Below are 14714 nucleotides of genomic sequence, written 5' to 3'. Positions count from 1 at the left end.
CTTTGGGTTATTAAATCAACGTCGGTTAATATAAAATCTAACAGTAATTTATGAATTAACAAACAAATGTGCAATAATAAATAACTATTTTATAAAAGGATGGTCCCTCAAGATTCGTCACGCTGAGATAATAAAAAATTTGCAATCTGTAAATCTGTCATCAGTTGAGCTCGACTGCTTCTTTCTGTGCACGCTGATCGTTTCGGTCGTCTATTCGGAGCATCGATTATTGATGTCTGTGGGTTGATCTGTACTGAGCTGATCGCGCTTGAACGCTTTTCCTGATCACGAACAGCACGATTAAACTCTGCATCTGCACTGAAGGTAAGATCCGCTGCCTAAAGTGGTTTCTTATGCCCTTACCTCAATCCGTGTACATAACTTAATTAATTAGAGTGAAGCGTATCTTTGTGTTGCGACCATTGTTGCTGTCCTGTTGTACTGATTATCACCAACAAATCACATCACATCCAGTTTGATTTAATGTGCATCAATAACAGTTTGAGCCCGCAAGCGCTCGCGATGATCTGCAACTGGAGCGCAGCTAGCTGTGTGTTTGTTTATTATTTGGTTATGAAATGTTTATTATCATGCACGTTCACTACTAGGCCACAGTTCTCGCTTTCTACAAGATGCAATGTTAGTTATGGAAGAAAACCAGTCGTGGGTGCTCTGTGATGACTGTTATTAATATTTTTTGTTAGTTCTTGTATGGTGCACAGACTGTAATCTCCGCATCACAGCGCATCTTTCTGTGATAAGAACAGTTGTCACTGAGAGCGACTCTGAGAGCGATTAGTTCTGCCTCACTGGATTGGCTGCCGCTGCTCGTAGCTCTTTTGATGCCACACAAGGGCCCTTTATGCGAGGCTCCAGCTGGACGTGCTGCATGTCTGCTCTGATTGGATGATTCTCATGCACGAGAAATGACGTCTTCTTGCAATTACAACAGTCTGCTTTTATGAGACACATTGGTTTAATTCTGATGACCATGTTAAAATATACCTTTATGTATAATATGTGACCCTGGAGCACAAAACCAGTCAGAAGGAGCATATATATATATATATCAAAATATTTAGAAAGTTGACCAAATTAAGTCCTTAGCATTGCATATTACTAATAAAAAATTAAGTTTTGATATATTTAAGGTAGGAGATTTACTAAATATCTTCATGGAACATGATCTTGATTTTCGGCATAAAAGAAAAATCACAAATTTTGACCCAAGCAATGTTTTTTTTTTTTTTTAAATGAGTCTTTTTAATTTAAGGTAACAGTATATATCATGATAAAGTCATTTTTGCTTTAAATAAGGTCTTTATGATATCACAATTAGACAGGTAAATAGTTTGTGATTTAATAGGAATAAGAAACTAATTACAAGCCATGGGACAAACAAACTATAAATAAGTAAAATATTGTACATACGTTTTTTATAAAGTAATCAAATGTATAAAAACACTGTATATTCTTCACTGTGTAAATTAATATACTTGTCTTTTTAGTAAAGTAACAAATGTGATTTAGTCAAGAGCAGTGAGAGAGTTTCTCTTTTGTTGTTTGATTAACATGAATGACTGCTTTCACTTTAAGAACTGCCCGGATCGAATATACTGTTAAATGTTCAGCTAAGGCCTGGGGAAACTAACATCTGTTTCGGTCAAAGCAGTTTTGGAGGGTGGAAATTATTGCCAGAAATGGTGATGTTTGAAGCGTTTGACTGTAAATAATCTATGTAGAATACAGGTAAAGTAGTAAGATTAACAAACCATAAGGTAACCATAACAAAAAATCAATGCTAGAATAGAAACAAGTAAAATTTGTATGTATCTCACTGCCAAACAACTTCACTTGAAGAACTGATTTAATATTACCCAAATATAATTTATTTATTAAAACTTTGTGTTTGGTTTCAGTTTTCAGCTAGAATAAAAAGTTATACAGGTCTGGAACAACTTGAGAATGAGTTATCAAATATATATATATATATATATATATATATATATATATATATTTTTTACATTTATTTATTTTTTGATTTTGCAAAATTCAAAAACTATTTGTCAAACTTCCATTTTGACATTTTGATACATGACATTTTTCAAATCTGTTATAAGATCTGACATAAATGGTATAATATAAACATGGTTCCTTACTCTCAAAATATGCTAAATGCAAAAATACATATATCAAGTTGGCCCAGCCATTTACTTAAAAATGCTAACTTGTTGTTTCCAGGATTTAGGATTTGTTCCTGCTTCTCCTACTCATTATAATAGCAGTGGTCCATCCCTCACAAAGTCTCTGGTTAAGCTAATTTAAATTTGTTTTATACCATTAGACATTACAGTGCCTTGGAAGCCTGCCCGAAGCAAGTGTTCTTAGAAGGAACTTTGATACACAGAAACAGTGTTTAGTTATTGACCGACTGCACAACAAGCAAGCTGCACAATCTAGGCCACTTCTGGTTGTCACACGTCCATAATTAATATAGCCAAACTGTACCTGCAGTTACATGCAATGACATTATTAATGGTTTAGTGTGCAAAGCATCTATAGAATTAGTTTTATTTCCCCAAGTATCTTTTCAAAAGATTTTGTTCCATGTCATTTTCATCAACTCATATGACCCTTTGTTTACGTTATATATGTTTAATCTTAACAAGCCTGTTTATTTCTTATCAGTTTCTAATCTATTTCTAATGACCGATGTCCAAACGCATCTGCATCCGCTGCTCAGGCCAGTGTCCCGTTAACCCGAACTTCATATCAGCTGCTCAGCACAAGCAGGAAACATACACGTGACACACCCAGATATGAAACTGAAGTTCAGCGTTTATCAGTATAGATGCACTAAGCTCCGTGTTAGACTACATACACATGCAATAACACGGTACCATGCAGATTGTTTTGTTTGAGTACTAAATGCTTGGGTTTTTGCTGCAGAACTCATGGCTGTGTTTGTTGGGCCAGGTGCAGTAGAGAGTGCCATGCAGGAAGGAGAGGAGAGGAAGTGAGGCGATGGGCTGCACCTCAGCCAAGCAGTTGTCATCTGTACCCAGTGATGAAGAGGGCCGGGGTAAGGCCTACAGCAATGGAGATGCCTTCTCCGGTCAGTGTCCCAGCTGTGTGTCCACAGATATTCACTCTAGATAATGTGATATAGAGCCGGAGTCAGTGTTGAATTTCACTGAGGACTCCAATTTGGTACTCGACTGGAATTGACTTAATATGTTACTGGTGTTACTATACATGATGCAAGTTACTTAAAATAAATATATTTTCTCTGAATCCTGTTTCCTGGTGATTTTAAGTGTACTTGACTCTTTCTGTTTAGATGAGTACAGACTGAAAGGAGTTGAGAAGGTGAAGCTCAAGCATGGAGAAGAGGAGTGCACGAACACACAAAACCAAGAGAACTTGGTAAAGATTGATACATAGTATTTTGTATCTCCAAATAATCAGAAAGTCACAAATAATCATACTATCCTGTGAAACTACATTTTTTTTATCTTCATGTCTTGCAGGAAAATAGCACATTTTTGCACAATGGTAGGCAAAAAGATGCCACTGGGAATAGTAATAAGATAAGGTGAGTATGTGTTCGGTTTCTGCTCTAGTATTCAGTAATGGAGAGACTGTGACCAGTGAGATGTTCACCAAGCCTTCATTGTTCTTCAGTATCCACTCTTCAGAGAGCCAGCAGGAGTTCTTCAGGATGCTGGATGAGAAGATTGAAAAGGTGATTGAAGTAGCATCAATGTTACTATTGCTCAAAAGTTCCTGAAGCCCATGGTGTACTTTGGTATTACGCTAGGGCATGTGTATAGAGTGCATGTAATATAAATTTTATTACAATCACAGTATGCATGTACTGTAAACATGCAGCCATTTCACACTTTACACAATGTTTGTCCTGTGCACACTAAATGGAGTATACATTGAAAGGCTATGTGCTCAGCTGTTTGTTTGCACCAAGACTAAAGTATACTTCAGGTTTTTAATATTAAAAATTATCCTTGCTCTTTCAAACTTTAGAATGGGAGTTGGTGGGTGTTGTTATTGTTTTTTTTTCCCAACAGTCCCAAAGTAGTCAAATAAAGCGCATCCATCCATAATAAAACATGCCTCACAAAGCTCCAACCTATAGCGAACCGAATCGAATTGTAAGAAAAATATTCATATTTAAAACATATTAAACACTTTTCTCCCACTTCCGATAATTGTTATAGGCGGAAGTTGTTCCCGGGCTGATGATGTATGACATAGCTGGTGATTAGTGATGAATGCAAAAGCATGAAGGACAGACAGCAAAACAAAATGCCGGTAACGAATTAGAGTCACAAAAACCGAGGATTTGTAAAGAAGAATTTAAGAGGATTTCGATTTAAGCCAGGAGGAGACTGGTTTTCCTTTGGTAAATTAAGGAAACTTTGCTTCCTTTGCTCAAACTTGCGAGACTAGCATATCTCCCCGGCGTGACGCATACATCCTACGTCATCCGCCCGGAATGACAGTTAGCGGAAGTGAGAGAAAATGGTTTATAATGTTTTAAATAACAATATTTGTCTTACAAAATTGCATTGATTCTCTATAGGAGGCCTTTCAGTGTGAGGAACGTTTTATTATGAATAGATGCGCTTTATTTTACTACTTTTGGACTGTTGAAAAAAGCACCTGCCTACTCCCATTCTAACGCTTGGAAGAGCAAGGATCATTTTTTTTATACGACTCAGATTAGATTCATCTGAAAGAAGAAAGTCATACATGTTGGATGCCTTGAGGGTGATTAAAACATGGGCTAATTGTCTTTTTTGGATAAACTAACCCTAAAAGTGTTTGTGTAAAAAAAAAAAAAAAAAACTAATTATACTTCAGGGTTAAGAATTTGTATAAAAACTGAAGTATACATTAGTCACAAGGGTTTGCATAAAAACCCTAAGTGGACTTTAAGCTTAAGCATGTGTAAAAACAGAAGTAAACTTTGGGCTTAGGTGTTTGAATCAATATAAAAGTACACTCCAGCTTAACCATGAGTAATACACTTTAGAAAATGTGAAATCTAGCATGTCTATTTTAATTGCGTTTTTATTTTGTTTTTGAGGTATCTTCCCTTAATATGACTTTTACATTTACAGGGACGGGACTACTGTTCGGACGAAGAGGATATGACATAGCACACTGAGACTTTTGACTCATGCCAACATTGAGTCAATCCTGTCCCGAAGTTCTTTACCCTTGCTTTCCATGCCTCCTTACCCAACAAGTATGAATCTTCAAGAGTGGGTTCAAGTGACATTCAACCCAGTTATCTACTCTGTTTACAATCTACACACTCTCCCAAAAGTCTTATAGGTCAGTATTTGAGACTCTTCTGGACTAGTATTAAAACGGTATGGGGGCATGGAAAGGCCATGGTTAAGGAGACTGGGATTTGGCCCAAGATTTGAATGCGAAAGCCATTTTCAGACTGCTCCTCAATCCCTTGCCTTACACTACCCATAAGCCTTCTCCTACTCATAGACTACATACAGTGGAGAGAGCCATGCTGAGAATCCTGGACTTCACCCTCCCTTTGACATGGACACAACACACGCTGGACTAGCAGTGGAGATGATATCTCCTGAGGAGGACATACCTACCGAGAGACTTGTGTGATTGTGTCCAGCTCATGCTGTTGAGACACAGTAGGCGAGAGCGTATGAAACACAAGGCCATTTCTAGCATTCCAATTGTTTTTTTAACGAAGTATTTTTCACCCACAGTGTATCATGTATATGTCTTTTAGACTTTTTCTTTGAGTTATGTTACAATGCTCAGGACAGCAGTGCTGTATGTATCATCACTAGATGTTTTAGTTTGATGAGGGCAGTGCAGTTCCTTCAGGGCCGGTCTTGAGGAAGTGTTGGACGGTGGAGATCGATCACAGCATCTAGCTGTGTTTAGAGACACCAGTTACAGCATCTTAAGGTCATGTAGTTTTCACATATTCATTTTACTCTATATAACAGGTGGATATCATGGGTTCGCTTGACATTTATAGTCACTATTCTAGTTGAAAACCAGTGCAAATTTCAAAACCAGCCGTAAGAAAGTTTTACATAGATATGTTTTTGTTACCAGGAAGTGCTTCTTCCTTTTACAGTATGACTAATTTGCCATAGCCTTAAGCACACAGTGTTTTCTTTTCTGAAATGAGATACAACAATAAGCCATTAATTTCTGTATTTTCACACTAAAGTGAACCGTATCCCTTATGTATGCTTAAGTTCTCTATGTACACATTTGGGCCAAACAAAATTGCCAAAAATGCAAGTGTGATGCTGAGTGAAAAAATAAATAAATACACTACGACCAACTAACTAAGAAAAAGCATCTGGTTTATTGATGTTTTTTTTTTCTTCATAAAATGAAGTCAATGCAGTGGAATGCTGTTTTGTATTTTTTACAGAAAAATGTAAAAGTCATTTAGATTTGGAATGAGGGGTGAACATATGAAACGTTTTGGGAGAACTGTTCCTTGGTTCACCCAATCGCTCATCTTCAGAGATAAAATGAGTTCAAAAATGTATTCAAACTGTAAGTGCTACCCAATCCTCACATCTGGAGAGTTAGGAATCCTAGTCTGTGCGTATCATCTGGGTGTTTGTCTCACATCTGTAACCTCCGTTTCCGATGTTGTCGGCGGCCTTGGTCCCGAATGTCCACCGGAGGGTCAGGGGTCAGGAAACCGTCACACAGTCTCTGATACACCAGCGTGGAGTCCGAAGCCACTGCACACAAGAGCATCGGTGCACCTCTGTCCAATATACACCGCAACCTGTGAGAGACAGAAAAAAATCACATTATCATACGTGTTGAAGCAGAATCACATTAAGGCTTACAAGGCAGGTATGAGACCTTGTTTCCAAGTCATGTGTTCTTGCCAAATACCACCTTAACAACATCTTGTGCTCGGTAACACTTCATGAAATATTTGTTGGTGATATGAGATATATGTGCAAAGCTAATGTATGAAAATTAAAGTGGAAGACGTTGTATTTAATTGAGAGAAGGTTAAAAACTGCAGTCCCATGAAGCGTAAGAACTAGTGTGAACAGCCCCATTGGGAAACCTGTTTGGAAACAGTCCTTTCAATTCCATTGGTACGGCTAGGGGCCGCATAAATCAATCATAGAAGCTTTAACATATCCTGGCTCAAAAGCTGCCGCTTAGTGATGACAGAATTATAGTAAAATCTGCTTGTCTCCTACTCTCTGTGTTTGATGGATCTGTGTGAAGGCAGAGGATAGATCATATGAGCTGTTTCTCCATCCTTCTCTCGACCTTCCAGCAGAACCGCCTGTAACTCTGGGCAGGAAACTCCAACCACTTCTTTCCATTTACGCACTGCAAATAAAAAACACACACACACACATTTATTTTTATAAACTTTGTGTTCAATTTATAACAAAGTACTGCTGTATTTTTCCTCACCTTCCGTCAGATCCATGTACACCAGGAAGGCAGCATATACTTGAGCACTGTCACCGACATCTAAATGCATCAGGTCTTGATACTAAAGAGAAGACTGAATTAAATTACACTTGTCTGAATATGCAATGCATCAGTTTACATTAACAGGAGTGTTACTCGCTCTTACGACGGCGTGCTGTTGGATCCAGTTCGGAGGATCTGCTCGATGTACTTCGTCCATAATAATATTAAACTCTACTCCTTTTATTTCTTAAACCGCAAAATGAATAAATAATGCATGTCACAAAAAGAAAACAGTTTACAGATTCACCACGTGCACGAATATCTATCCGCTCTCGTAGACTACGAATCCTACTACTGCAAAGGCAAGGCTCATGAATATTAAACAAGTTGGGACTTATCGGTCCTCGATCGTCCAATCACGTGAGTAAGTTATTTGTGGAAGCAATATCCGAGACGTTCATTCGCCAGTTTACTGGAGTGTAGCGTCTACCAGCGAATCAGCGTCGTCTACTGCGCGAACGTCATATAACGTAATTAATATTCGTAAGCCTTCGCCATAGTAGTGTTCTTAACTGCACAAACTATTCGTCCTAAATGTTTTGTCCGTAAAAATGTAGCTCTGTAGTTACACAATGAATTTATAGTTCTTGTATGGACGCAGCTGCTCTCAGATCACCTTCCAAAGCGGTGTAATACTTCTCTACACCGTGTACATGCTCATAAGTTTAGACACAACCATTGTTATTGTCCTCCCTTTACTTGAGTCCGTGTGGAAAACGCGACAGTATCTCATTGCCTGTCTGTCTTTTCAGCAGTCAAAAACACAATTAACCATTCAAACAGTTTATTCATCTTACAAACAAATTACCCGCTTTACAATAACATTCTTATAAATAATGCACGTCTGCAGCTTAGGAAATGGACTTATTACATTCTTGTCCTTTTAATGGTCCACTCATACTATTCTCTTTGATACAGTGAATTTGTCCACACACTCATTTGCAAAAGCAATAACATAAAAAGCTGATACGTAAACTACCTGCACTCAAAGTCAAATAAACAACCATTAATACACAAAAAACATCATTACCGTTTACCATTACCATCAACACTACCGTTCAAAAGCCTATCAAAATACAGTAATACTGTAAAATATTATTGCAATTTAAAACTATTTTTTATTTTAATATATTGCAAAAAATGTCATTTATTCCTGTGATGCAAAGCTGAATTTTCAGCATCATAACTCAAGTCACATGATCATCAGAAATCATTCTAATATGCTGATTTGCTGCTCAAGGAACATTTCTGATTATAATCAGTGTTGAAAATAGTTGTGCTGCTTCATATTTTTGTGTAAACCTTGATACATTTCATTCAAAAACACAATGTTTATTTGAAATGGAAATCTTTTGTAAATTATAAATGACTTTTATGTTTCATGGACCCTAAACTTCTGAACAGCAGTGTGTGTCCTTATGAAGGTCCCGAGGCTTAGTGTGGCTTCACAATATTCACTGTTGTGTTTATATCAGATACGACTCCAGACAACTTCAAAGTCTTCAGGAGCTGCGTCTTCACTTCGAACTGAATCTTCACTTCACTCTTAACCATCGAGAATCACAGCACAGACAGTTTTAATCAACATTATTTGTTCACATTGAATATGAATAAAATGGGTACTTTTATCAACATATAGTTTATAGTTAACAGCGCATGAATGAATTCTTACCTCCTCCTCTGTAAGTAAAACTGCACCAACCAGTGCACAGCAAAGGGCCAGACGACTGTCAGTGCTACAGTGATAGGGGACGAGTTTAAAGGCCACCAGGGCAACCTCTAAAAACCAGGATAAATACAGAATACCATTAATAATTTCTATTATTATAAAGTGGCATTTCAGACAATGATGTGGCAAGTATATAAAGTAACAAACCATAAACAGACCTTTTTTGGTGACTTTGACAAGTGCCGAGTTTTGAGAGGAAGGATTTCAGCCTAAAATAAAACAAAAACAGTAAATCAGTATATTAGACTTATTTCTGAAGATCATGTGACACTGAAGACTGGAGCAATGATGCTGATAATTCAGCTGCACATCACAGGAATCAATTACATTTTACAATGCATTCCAATATAAAACAGTTTTTTAATTGCAATAATATTGCACATTGATCTTAGTGTATTTTGATCCAAGTAAATGCAGCCTTGGTGAGCAGTCTAGGCTTGAGGTGTACATGTATTGAGTCATATTTTGGTGCTGGTCTTACTTGTGATGCTTTGAGGAGCTCCAGTGCGGTCAGTCTGTGCAGAACATCCTGCATATCGTCCTGTAACTGTGACAACATCACAGCGATCTGTGGGTCAAACGCACGCTTGTCCGCTCGCTCTTCAGTCTCACAGCACTGAGCACTTCCTTGGCAACTGCCCTCTGATAAGTTATCATGTTCATCTGGTACTAGCTTAGTTCCTGTCAACTGACAACCTGAGAATATATGAAATATAAATCATCCATCTATGCAATAAATGGTTTCGAGATAAAAACAAGAGTGTATCTCCAGGAGAGAATCTCTGCTGCTGTCATTGTTACAGAATTAAACACAGTATATAATAAAACTGACATGAAACAACAACATTTTAAATACTTTAGCCCTATGAAGCCAACTTTATCAAACTTACATTTACATTTATTCATTTAGCAGACGCTTTTATCCAAAGTGACTTATCAATCAAAAACAACAAAAAGAGCAATGATATATAAGTGCTATAACAGGTCTCAGTTAGCTTAACACAGTACACGTAGCAAGGGCTTTTAAATAATATCATAAATAAAAATAAAACAGAATAGAAAAGGCTAGTGTTAGAGTTTATATATAATATATATATATATATAAAATGAAAAGAAAATAGAATACAAAAAGATTAGAAAGATGGATTAGAAACTTGATACACAAATATATTTGGCCTCCAAATTACAAATCTGATCAACAGAATAACTTTTCTATTGTTATTAATATTTTAAGATGAACATTTAGTTGACTGAAGTAACTTGATTATCTATACACCATTATTTAAATTAAATCTTTCATTTCGAGCATATAAATACCAACAACTGCACCAAAATTAATATTTTTGCACAGTTTGACCCCTCTGAATAAAATAATTTTTTTTCCCCTGCTCAAGTATGAGCTCCACTGATCTATCATTAGATCAGACTACATGATTCATAAAATCCAGATGTATTTAAATATTACATATTTGATAGATCATATTTGACACATCTTAATTTTATTCATTTTTATGTTTCAATAAAAAAAAAAAAAAAAAAAAATCTGACTTATTTAATTGACCTTACATGCTAACAGTGATGAAAGATAATATAGAAAACAATAAATGCAATAGCAATAGTCTTGCCTCATTAGGAAATGATTCCTAGCAGAAGTATAATAGTATTCACTCTCATTGTACATTTATACAAATGCTGGTAGAAAATTGGCTTGTTGATCGCATTATTGCTTGTTAACGTCACAGTGCTCAGGGACTTATTCAAACACTAACTCGAGCCCAACCTCTTCCACCTCGTTCTGAGACTCTGTCAGTTCGGACCGGTCCCAGTGTCGGTGGATGGGGGACGAGGGGCTTTCCATCCGGACTCCCACACTGAGGCTCTGTGCTTCCCCCTTGTTGCATGTGGGCCCCTGCCGCACTCACATCTGCCAAATGGACCCGGAGAACTCCCAAACCCTAGGGAACGCACCACATACTCCCGTTTATATCGCTGTGACATGACAGACAAATACAGTTCTTCTTTAGTTCTCGCTCTCTCTCCAAAAATTTCACTACTCTCTATTGATGGACTGCAGTTGATGTCACTTAATGTAGTTAAAAAATAAAATGTTTTTGCCAAGCATTTCGAGTCATACTTTGTTTTTTGCCAGGAATCACTTAACACTTCTGTTGATGCATGATGCATCGGGGTGACCTCATAATAACACGATGGATATGGACTCAACCCAGATTATAATTCGCATTAGTGATTGTGAAGGGTTTGTGTGAATTTGAAGACTTCAACACTAAGGTCAACATGAAAGTGTTCAAACAGTTAATCAGCTTATTGAAAGAACTAAATGAAAATTATATTATAATTATATTATAGAGTGAATTTCACGAATCTCACACATGTCCAGGTCACACTGAACCTCAAAATTAAAAGAAAAGGTAATTAAATTAAAAAGGTAGAAAAGGCAAAAAAAAAAAAAAAGAATATTTTTAGAACCTGTTCTTCTTGTAATTCCAAATATTCATAAACACTAGATATTTATATGAAAAATGTATTTATATATTTTCACAAAAAGATTTTTTCTTTAAAACTATTTTTATCAAATCCATTTATCAAAAAAAAAGAAAAAAAGATTCATTTTACACAAGTGTTGATTATAAGAAGAAATGTTTAAGAAATCCTCATATTAGAATGATTTCTGAAGGATCACGTGACACTGAAGACTGGAGGAATGATGCTGGAAATAAATAGGAATAAATAACATTTTAAAATATATTAAAATTAAAATAGTTATTTTAAATTGTAGTAATATTGTAAACTATTGCTGCAAAATAAATTCAGCCTTGGTGAGCAAAAGAGACTTTCTTTCAAAAACATAAAATTATTTCTGACTCGAGCCATAAAATTACTGCAATACAATATTTTTTTTTAAAATCATTATAGAATTTCTATATTACAGAGAATTATGATTGTTTTACACTTGGATTTGTTTTGATTCTGCAAAATGTCTGTTTTTCTTTTCTTTATTTTTAAGCTTCTTGCGCCTGTGAAAGACTTGAAAACATCACTGGAGAGTGAGACTGTACCTTTTCTTGTGATGCTGGATTTCCCATTGAGTCACTGTACATCACATCGTCTGAGTCATCTGCGGGATATTTGGTGAGAATGATGCCGTCAAATCATCTTTTTCAAACACAGATTTACTTCATGTGCCAATGTAGTTTCATGAAATGATTACTAAATATTTTTTAATCAGAGTACAAAACAAAACTTAGGCCCCAAGTCTTGTATTCTCCAGCACAACTGCTAGTTGTGAGAAACTGTATAAACCTTGGGGCTAGAAATTGAGTGAAAGACCAGAAACTGTACCATAAACCAATTCCTCCTCTTCCTCCTCTGTGTTCAGTGAACTATGAGCATCATCGGTTGAGGAGGACATGCTGTTCTCCTCTCTTTCATTAAACACTGATAAACCTCCTCTCCCTGCTGCAAATGTGCTTGAGTCTGCAGAACAGAAAAGAGCGGAGAAGTCCTCAAATACAGCGGTATGAATCATTTCAGATAGCCAAGTTCACAAAATAAAGACTCCGAGTTGTTGCTGTACCTGTCCTCCTCTCCTCCATGTCATCTTCCTCATTTTCCCCATTAATTTCACTTTCCCCCTCTTCAGCTTTCTTAGCATCATCATCATCATCATCATCATCAGTTTTTTCAGCTTTAGTGTTTCCTTTTTCAAAATTCATTCAAATATAAAAAAATGATTAAACAGGCACAGAATTTGTAAGGATACATCTTTAAATGCTTCTAAATAAAGTACCGGTGGATAAGGGTGCTGCTTTACTGACTGCATCCTCATCATCATCATCATCATCATCATCATCTTCAACCACTATCTCATAAAATGGGTCAAGAGCGTCCATTAATTCTGCCATCCTGTCTGTGAGCGGGATGGTTTCAATTATCTATGATAAAACATTTAATTGTTTGTGGATTAAACTATTTTCAGTATGATAGAGCTTCATCTCTGCAATCTATACAACTACCAACCAGCTGTATTTCCTGAACATATTCCTTCATGGCTTGGTCCTTCGGCATGTTTCCTAAGGTTTTCCATGCCTCCCTGCAAAGAACACACATGTGTTTGGGTTTAATATCCATATTTATATTTACAAAAAGTTAACATTTCAATTGAATAGATATACATATTTAAAATGGGCTTCTAGATTTTGATGTTTTTTTATGTGATTGATATTTACCATTTAGCTTTACCAATCGGATCCCAAGAGTTGGGTTTGGGGGTGTTACAGGGTCCTGCTGTAGCTTGTTTGTAGTAACTGTAGAACATAACCAGCATATCATCAGACAGATCATAGGAGCCTGTGTGAAATGAGGAAAGAATTATTAAAAGAGGATATGTTATTGTTATTTAAAATGAAAACCATGTAGTTCAATACTTGACGTTTAATATTTAATATAGAGTATTACCATCTTCAGGTAAACTTCGGATCACTTTAACAGCCGCTTCAAACCTCCTCTGAATGGATTTGGGCTCTTCCATTGCCCTTCGGGTCATGCACAGATTACATCCTGATTGACAGATTGTCATACAATGCAATAAACATTTAATCAGCAGACGTAGACCAATACGCATATCATGTAAATAAGGTAATAATTTAAACGTAGACTTAATACTTTTTTCTATGTTAATTATATAGTTCACACTTTCGGTTAATTAGTAATTTCAGGTTAATTAATTAACCTTTAAAAAATACTAATGGACCTTTCGGCAGACTAAGAAATTACTCTATAAACGCTTTAAAAATATATCCGAAATTTTAGGATAAAAAGCAAAACCCCATATAAAAATATTACCACTCGGCTCCCGTGTTCCGTCTGAAAAAAAAAACTATTCGGTGCGTCCTCCTAGGGATTAACTGAAACAGTTGCAGTTGGGGTGATGTAGTTTTCAATGACGCAGGACCCGATAGTGATGAATAGAACGTAGCGCGCCTTAATCCTACATGATCCACAATGCCTTGCGAAAGTATATTTAAACGGCTTTTGATCGAGCTGAGATTTTTAGCAAGAAGCTGCCCATTTTCTGAAAAAGCTGAATAGATCAGTTCACAATATACAATAGGTTTATAATTTTTGAAAAGCATCTGCTCCTTTAGCTAATTTTACTAGGTCTTTGATATTTTTTATTTGTAAGGCTGTGGGTGTTTTTGTTTTTAAATCATTGTACGTCAGTTGTAGTGCTTAGCGCGTATATTTTTCATAACTTATTGCCGCATTATTATTAATTTATTTTATTATACCAATATTTGTATAGGATTATCATCATTGTATAGCATTATTAAATGATTTATTATAATGTAAAGCCAAGGATTACCTCTAAAGAAACTTAAAACAGCGGCACATTCTTAATGTGTAAAAACCTAAACACAAAAAG

The 14714-nt window shown here is 36.2% G+C and overlaps 3 protein-coding genes across 6 annotated transcripts; 1 reads left to right on the top strand and 2 right to left on the bottom strand.

Annotated features, from left to right (window-relative positions):
- Window positions 1–173: 173 nt before the first annotated feature.
- LOC127951004 (uncharacterized protein C1orf21 homolog) lies at window positions 174–6375 on the top strand. Of its 2 annotated transcripts, none has more exons than XM_052548563.1 (6): window positions 174–324; window positions 2977–3115; window positions 3341–3426; window positions 3531–3595; window positions 3685–3745; window positions 5142–6375. In XM_052548563.1, exons 2-6 carry the CDS (start codon window positions 3025–3027, stop codon window positions 5178–5180), a joined length of 342 nt encoding a protein of 113 aa, XP_052404523.1. In that variant the 5' UTR covers window positions 174–324; window positions 2977–3024; the 3' UTR covers window positions 5181–6375. The 2 variants fall into 2 exon arrangements, with proteins under 2 accessions (XP_052404523.1, XP_052404525.1); XM_052548565.1 differs by lacking the exon at window positions 174–324 and adding an exon at window positions 2234–2896.
- Window positions 6367–8244, bottom strand: tsen15 (TSEN15 tRNA splicing endonuclease subunit). The gene is made up of 4 exons (XM_052548562.1): window positions 7646–8244; window positions 7480–7561; window positions 7257–7392; window positions 6367–6823 (listed from the first exon to the last, which is right to left on the bottom strand). The coding sequence occupies exons 1-4, from the start codon at window positions 7697–7699 to the stop codon at window positions 6655–6657; spliced, it is 441 nt and encodes a 146-aa protein (XP_052404522.1). The 5' UTR covers window positions 7700–8244; the 3' UTR covers window positions 6367–6654.
- A 65-nt stretch (window positions 8245–8309) lies between these two features.
- acbd5b (acyl-CoA binding domain containing 5b) lies at window positions 8310–14195 on the bottom strand. 3 transcript variants are annotated; one of them, XM_052548559.1, is made up of 13 exons: window positions 14135–14195; window positions 13748–13849; window positions 13519–13639; window positions 13310–13382; window positions 13080–13224; window positions 12867–12989; window positions 12632–12766; window positions 12349–12407; window positions 11052–11226; window positions 9753–9967; window positions 9430–9480; window positions 9215–9321; window positions 8310–9087 (listed from the first exon to the last, which is right to left on the bottom strand). In XM_052548559.1, exons 2-13 carry the CDS (start codon window positions 13833–13835, stop codon window positions 9078–9080), a joined length of 1302 nt encoding a protein of 433 aa, XP_052404519.1. In that variant the 5' UTR covers window positions 13836–13849; window positions 14135–14195; the 3' UTR covers window positions 8310–9077. The 3 variants fall into 3 exon arrangements, with proteins under 3 accessions (XP_052404519.1, XP_052404521.1, XP_052404520.1); XM_052548561.1 differs by having other exon boundaries at window positions 13519–13596; window positions 14135–14179; XM_052548560.1 differs by lacking the exons at window positions 13519–13639; window positions 13748–13849; window positions 14135–14195 and having other exon boundaries at window positions 13080–13199.
- Between the last annotated feature and the right edge of the window lie 519 nt (window positions 14196–14714).

The sequence above is a fragment of the Carassius gibelio genome, chromosome B2, assembly GCF_023724105.1.
Source record: "Carassius gibelio isolate Cgi1373 ecotype wild population from Czech Republic chromosome B2, carGib1.2-hapl.c, whole genome shotgun sequence".
Classification (NCBI taxonomy): Eukaryota; Metazoa; Chordata; class Actinopteri; order Cypriniformes; family Cyprinidae; genus Carassius; species Carassius gibelio.
This window is presented reverse-complemented; position numbering and strand designations above follow the sequence as displayed.

Coding starts and splice junctions, on each gene's coding strand:
- LOC127951004 (XM_052548563.1), top strand. CDS start 3,025: ATGGGCTGCACCTCAGCCAAGCAGTTGTCATCTGTACCCAGTGATGAA. Junction 3,116..3,340: donor CAATGGAGATGCCTTCTCCG/GTCAGTGTCCCA, acceptor CTTTCTGTTTAG/ATGAGTACAGACTGAAAGGA. Junction 3,746..5,141: donor TGGATGAGAAGATTGAAAAG/GTGATTGAAGTA, acceptor TTACATTTACAG/GGACGGGACTACTGTTCGGA.
- tsen15 (XM_052548562.1), bottom strand. CDS start 7,699: ATGGACGAAGTACATCGAGCAGATCCTCCGAACTGGATCCAACAGCAC. Junction 7,562..7,645: donor GGATCCAACAGCACGCCGTC/GTAAGAGCGAGT, acceptor TCTTCTCTTTAG/TATCAAGACCTGATGCATTT. Junction 7,393..7,479: donor GTACATGGATCTGACGGAAG/GTGAGGAAAAAT, acceptor TTTTATTTGCAG/TGCGTAAATGGAAAGAAGTG.
- acbd5b (XM_052548559.1), bottom strand. CDS start 13,835: ATGACCCGAAGGGCAATGGAAGAGCCCAAATCCATTCAGAGGAGGTTT. Junction 13,225..13,309: donor ATGTTCAGGAAATACAGCTG/GTTGGTAGTTGT, acceptor GTTTTATCATAG/ATAATTGAAACCATCCCGCT. Junction 9,322..9,429: donor TGTCAAAGTCACCAAAAAAG/GTCTGTTTATGG, acceptor CCTGGTTTTTAG/AGGTTGCCCTGGTGGCCTTT.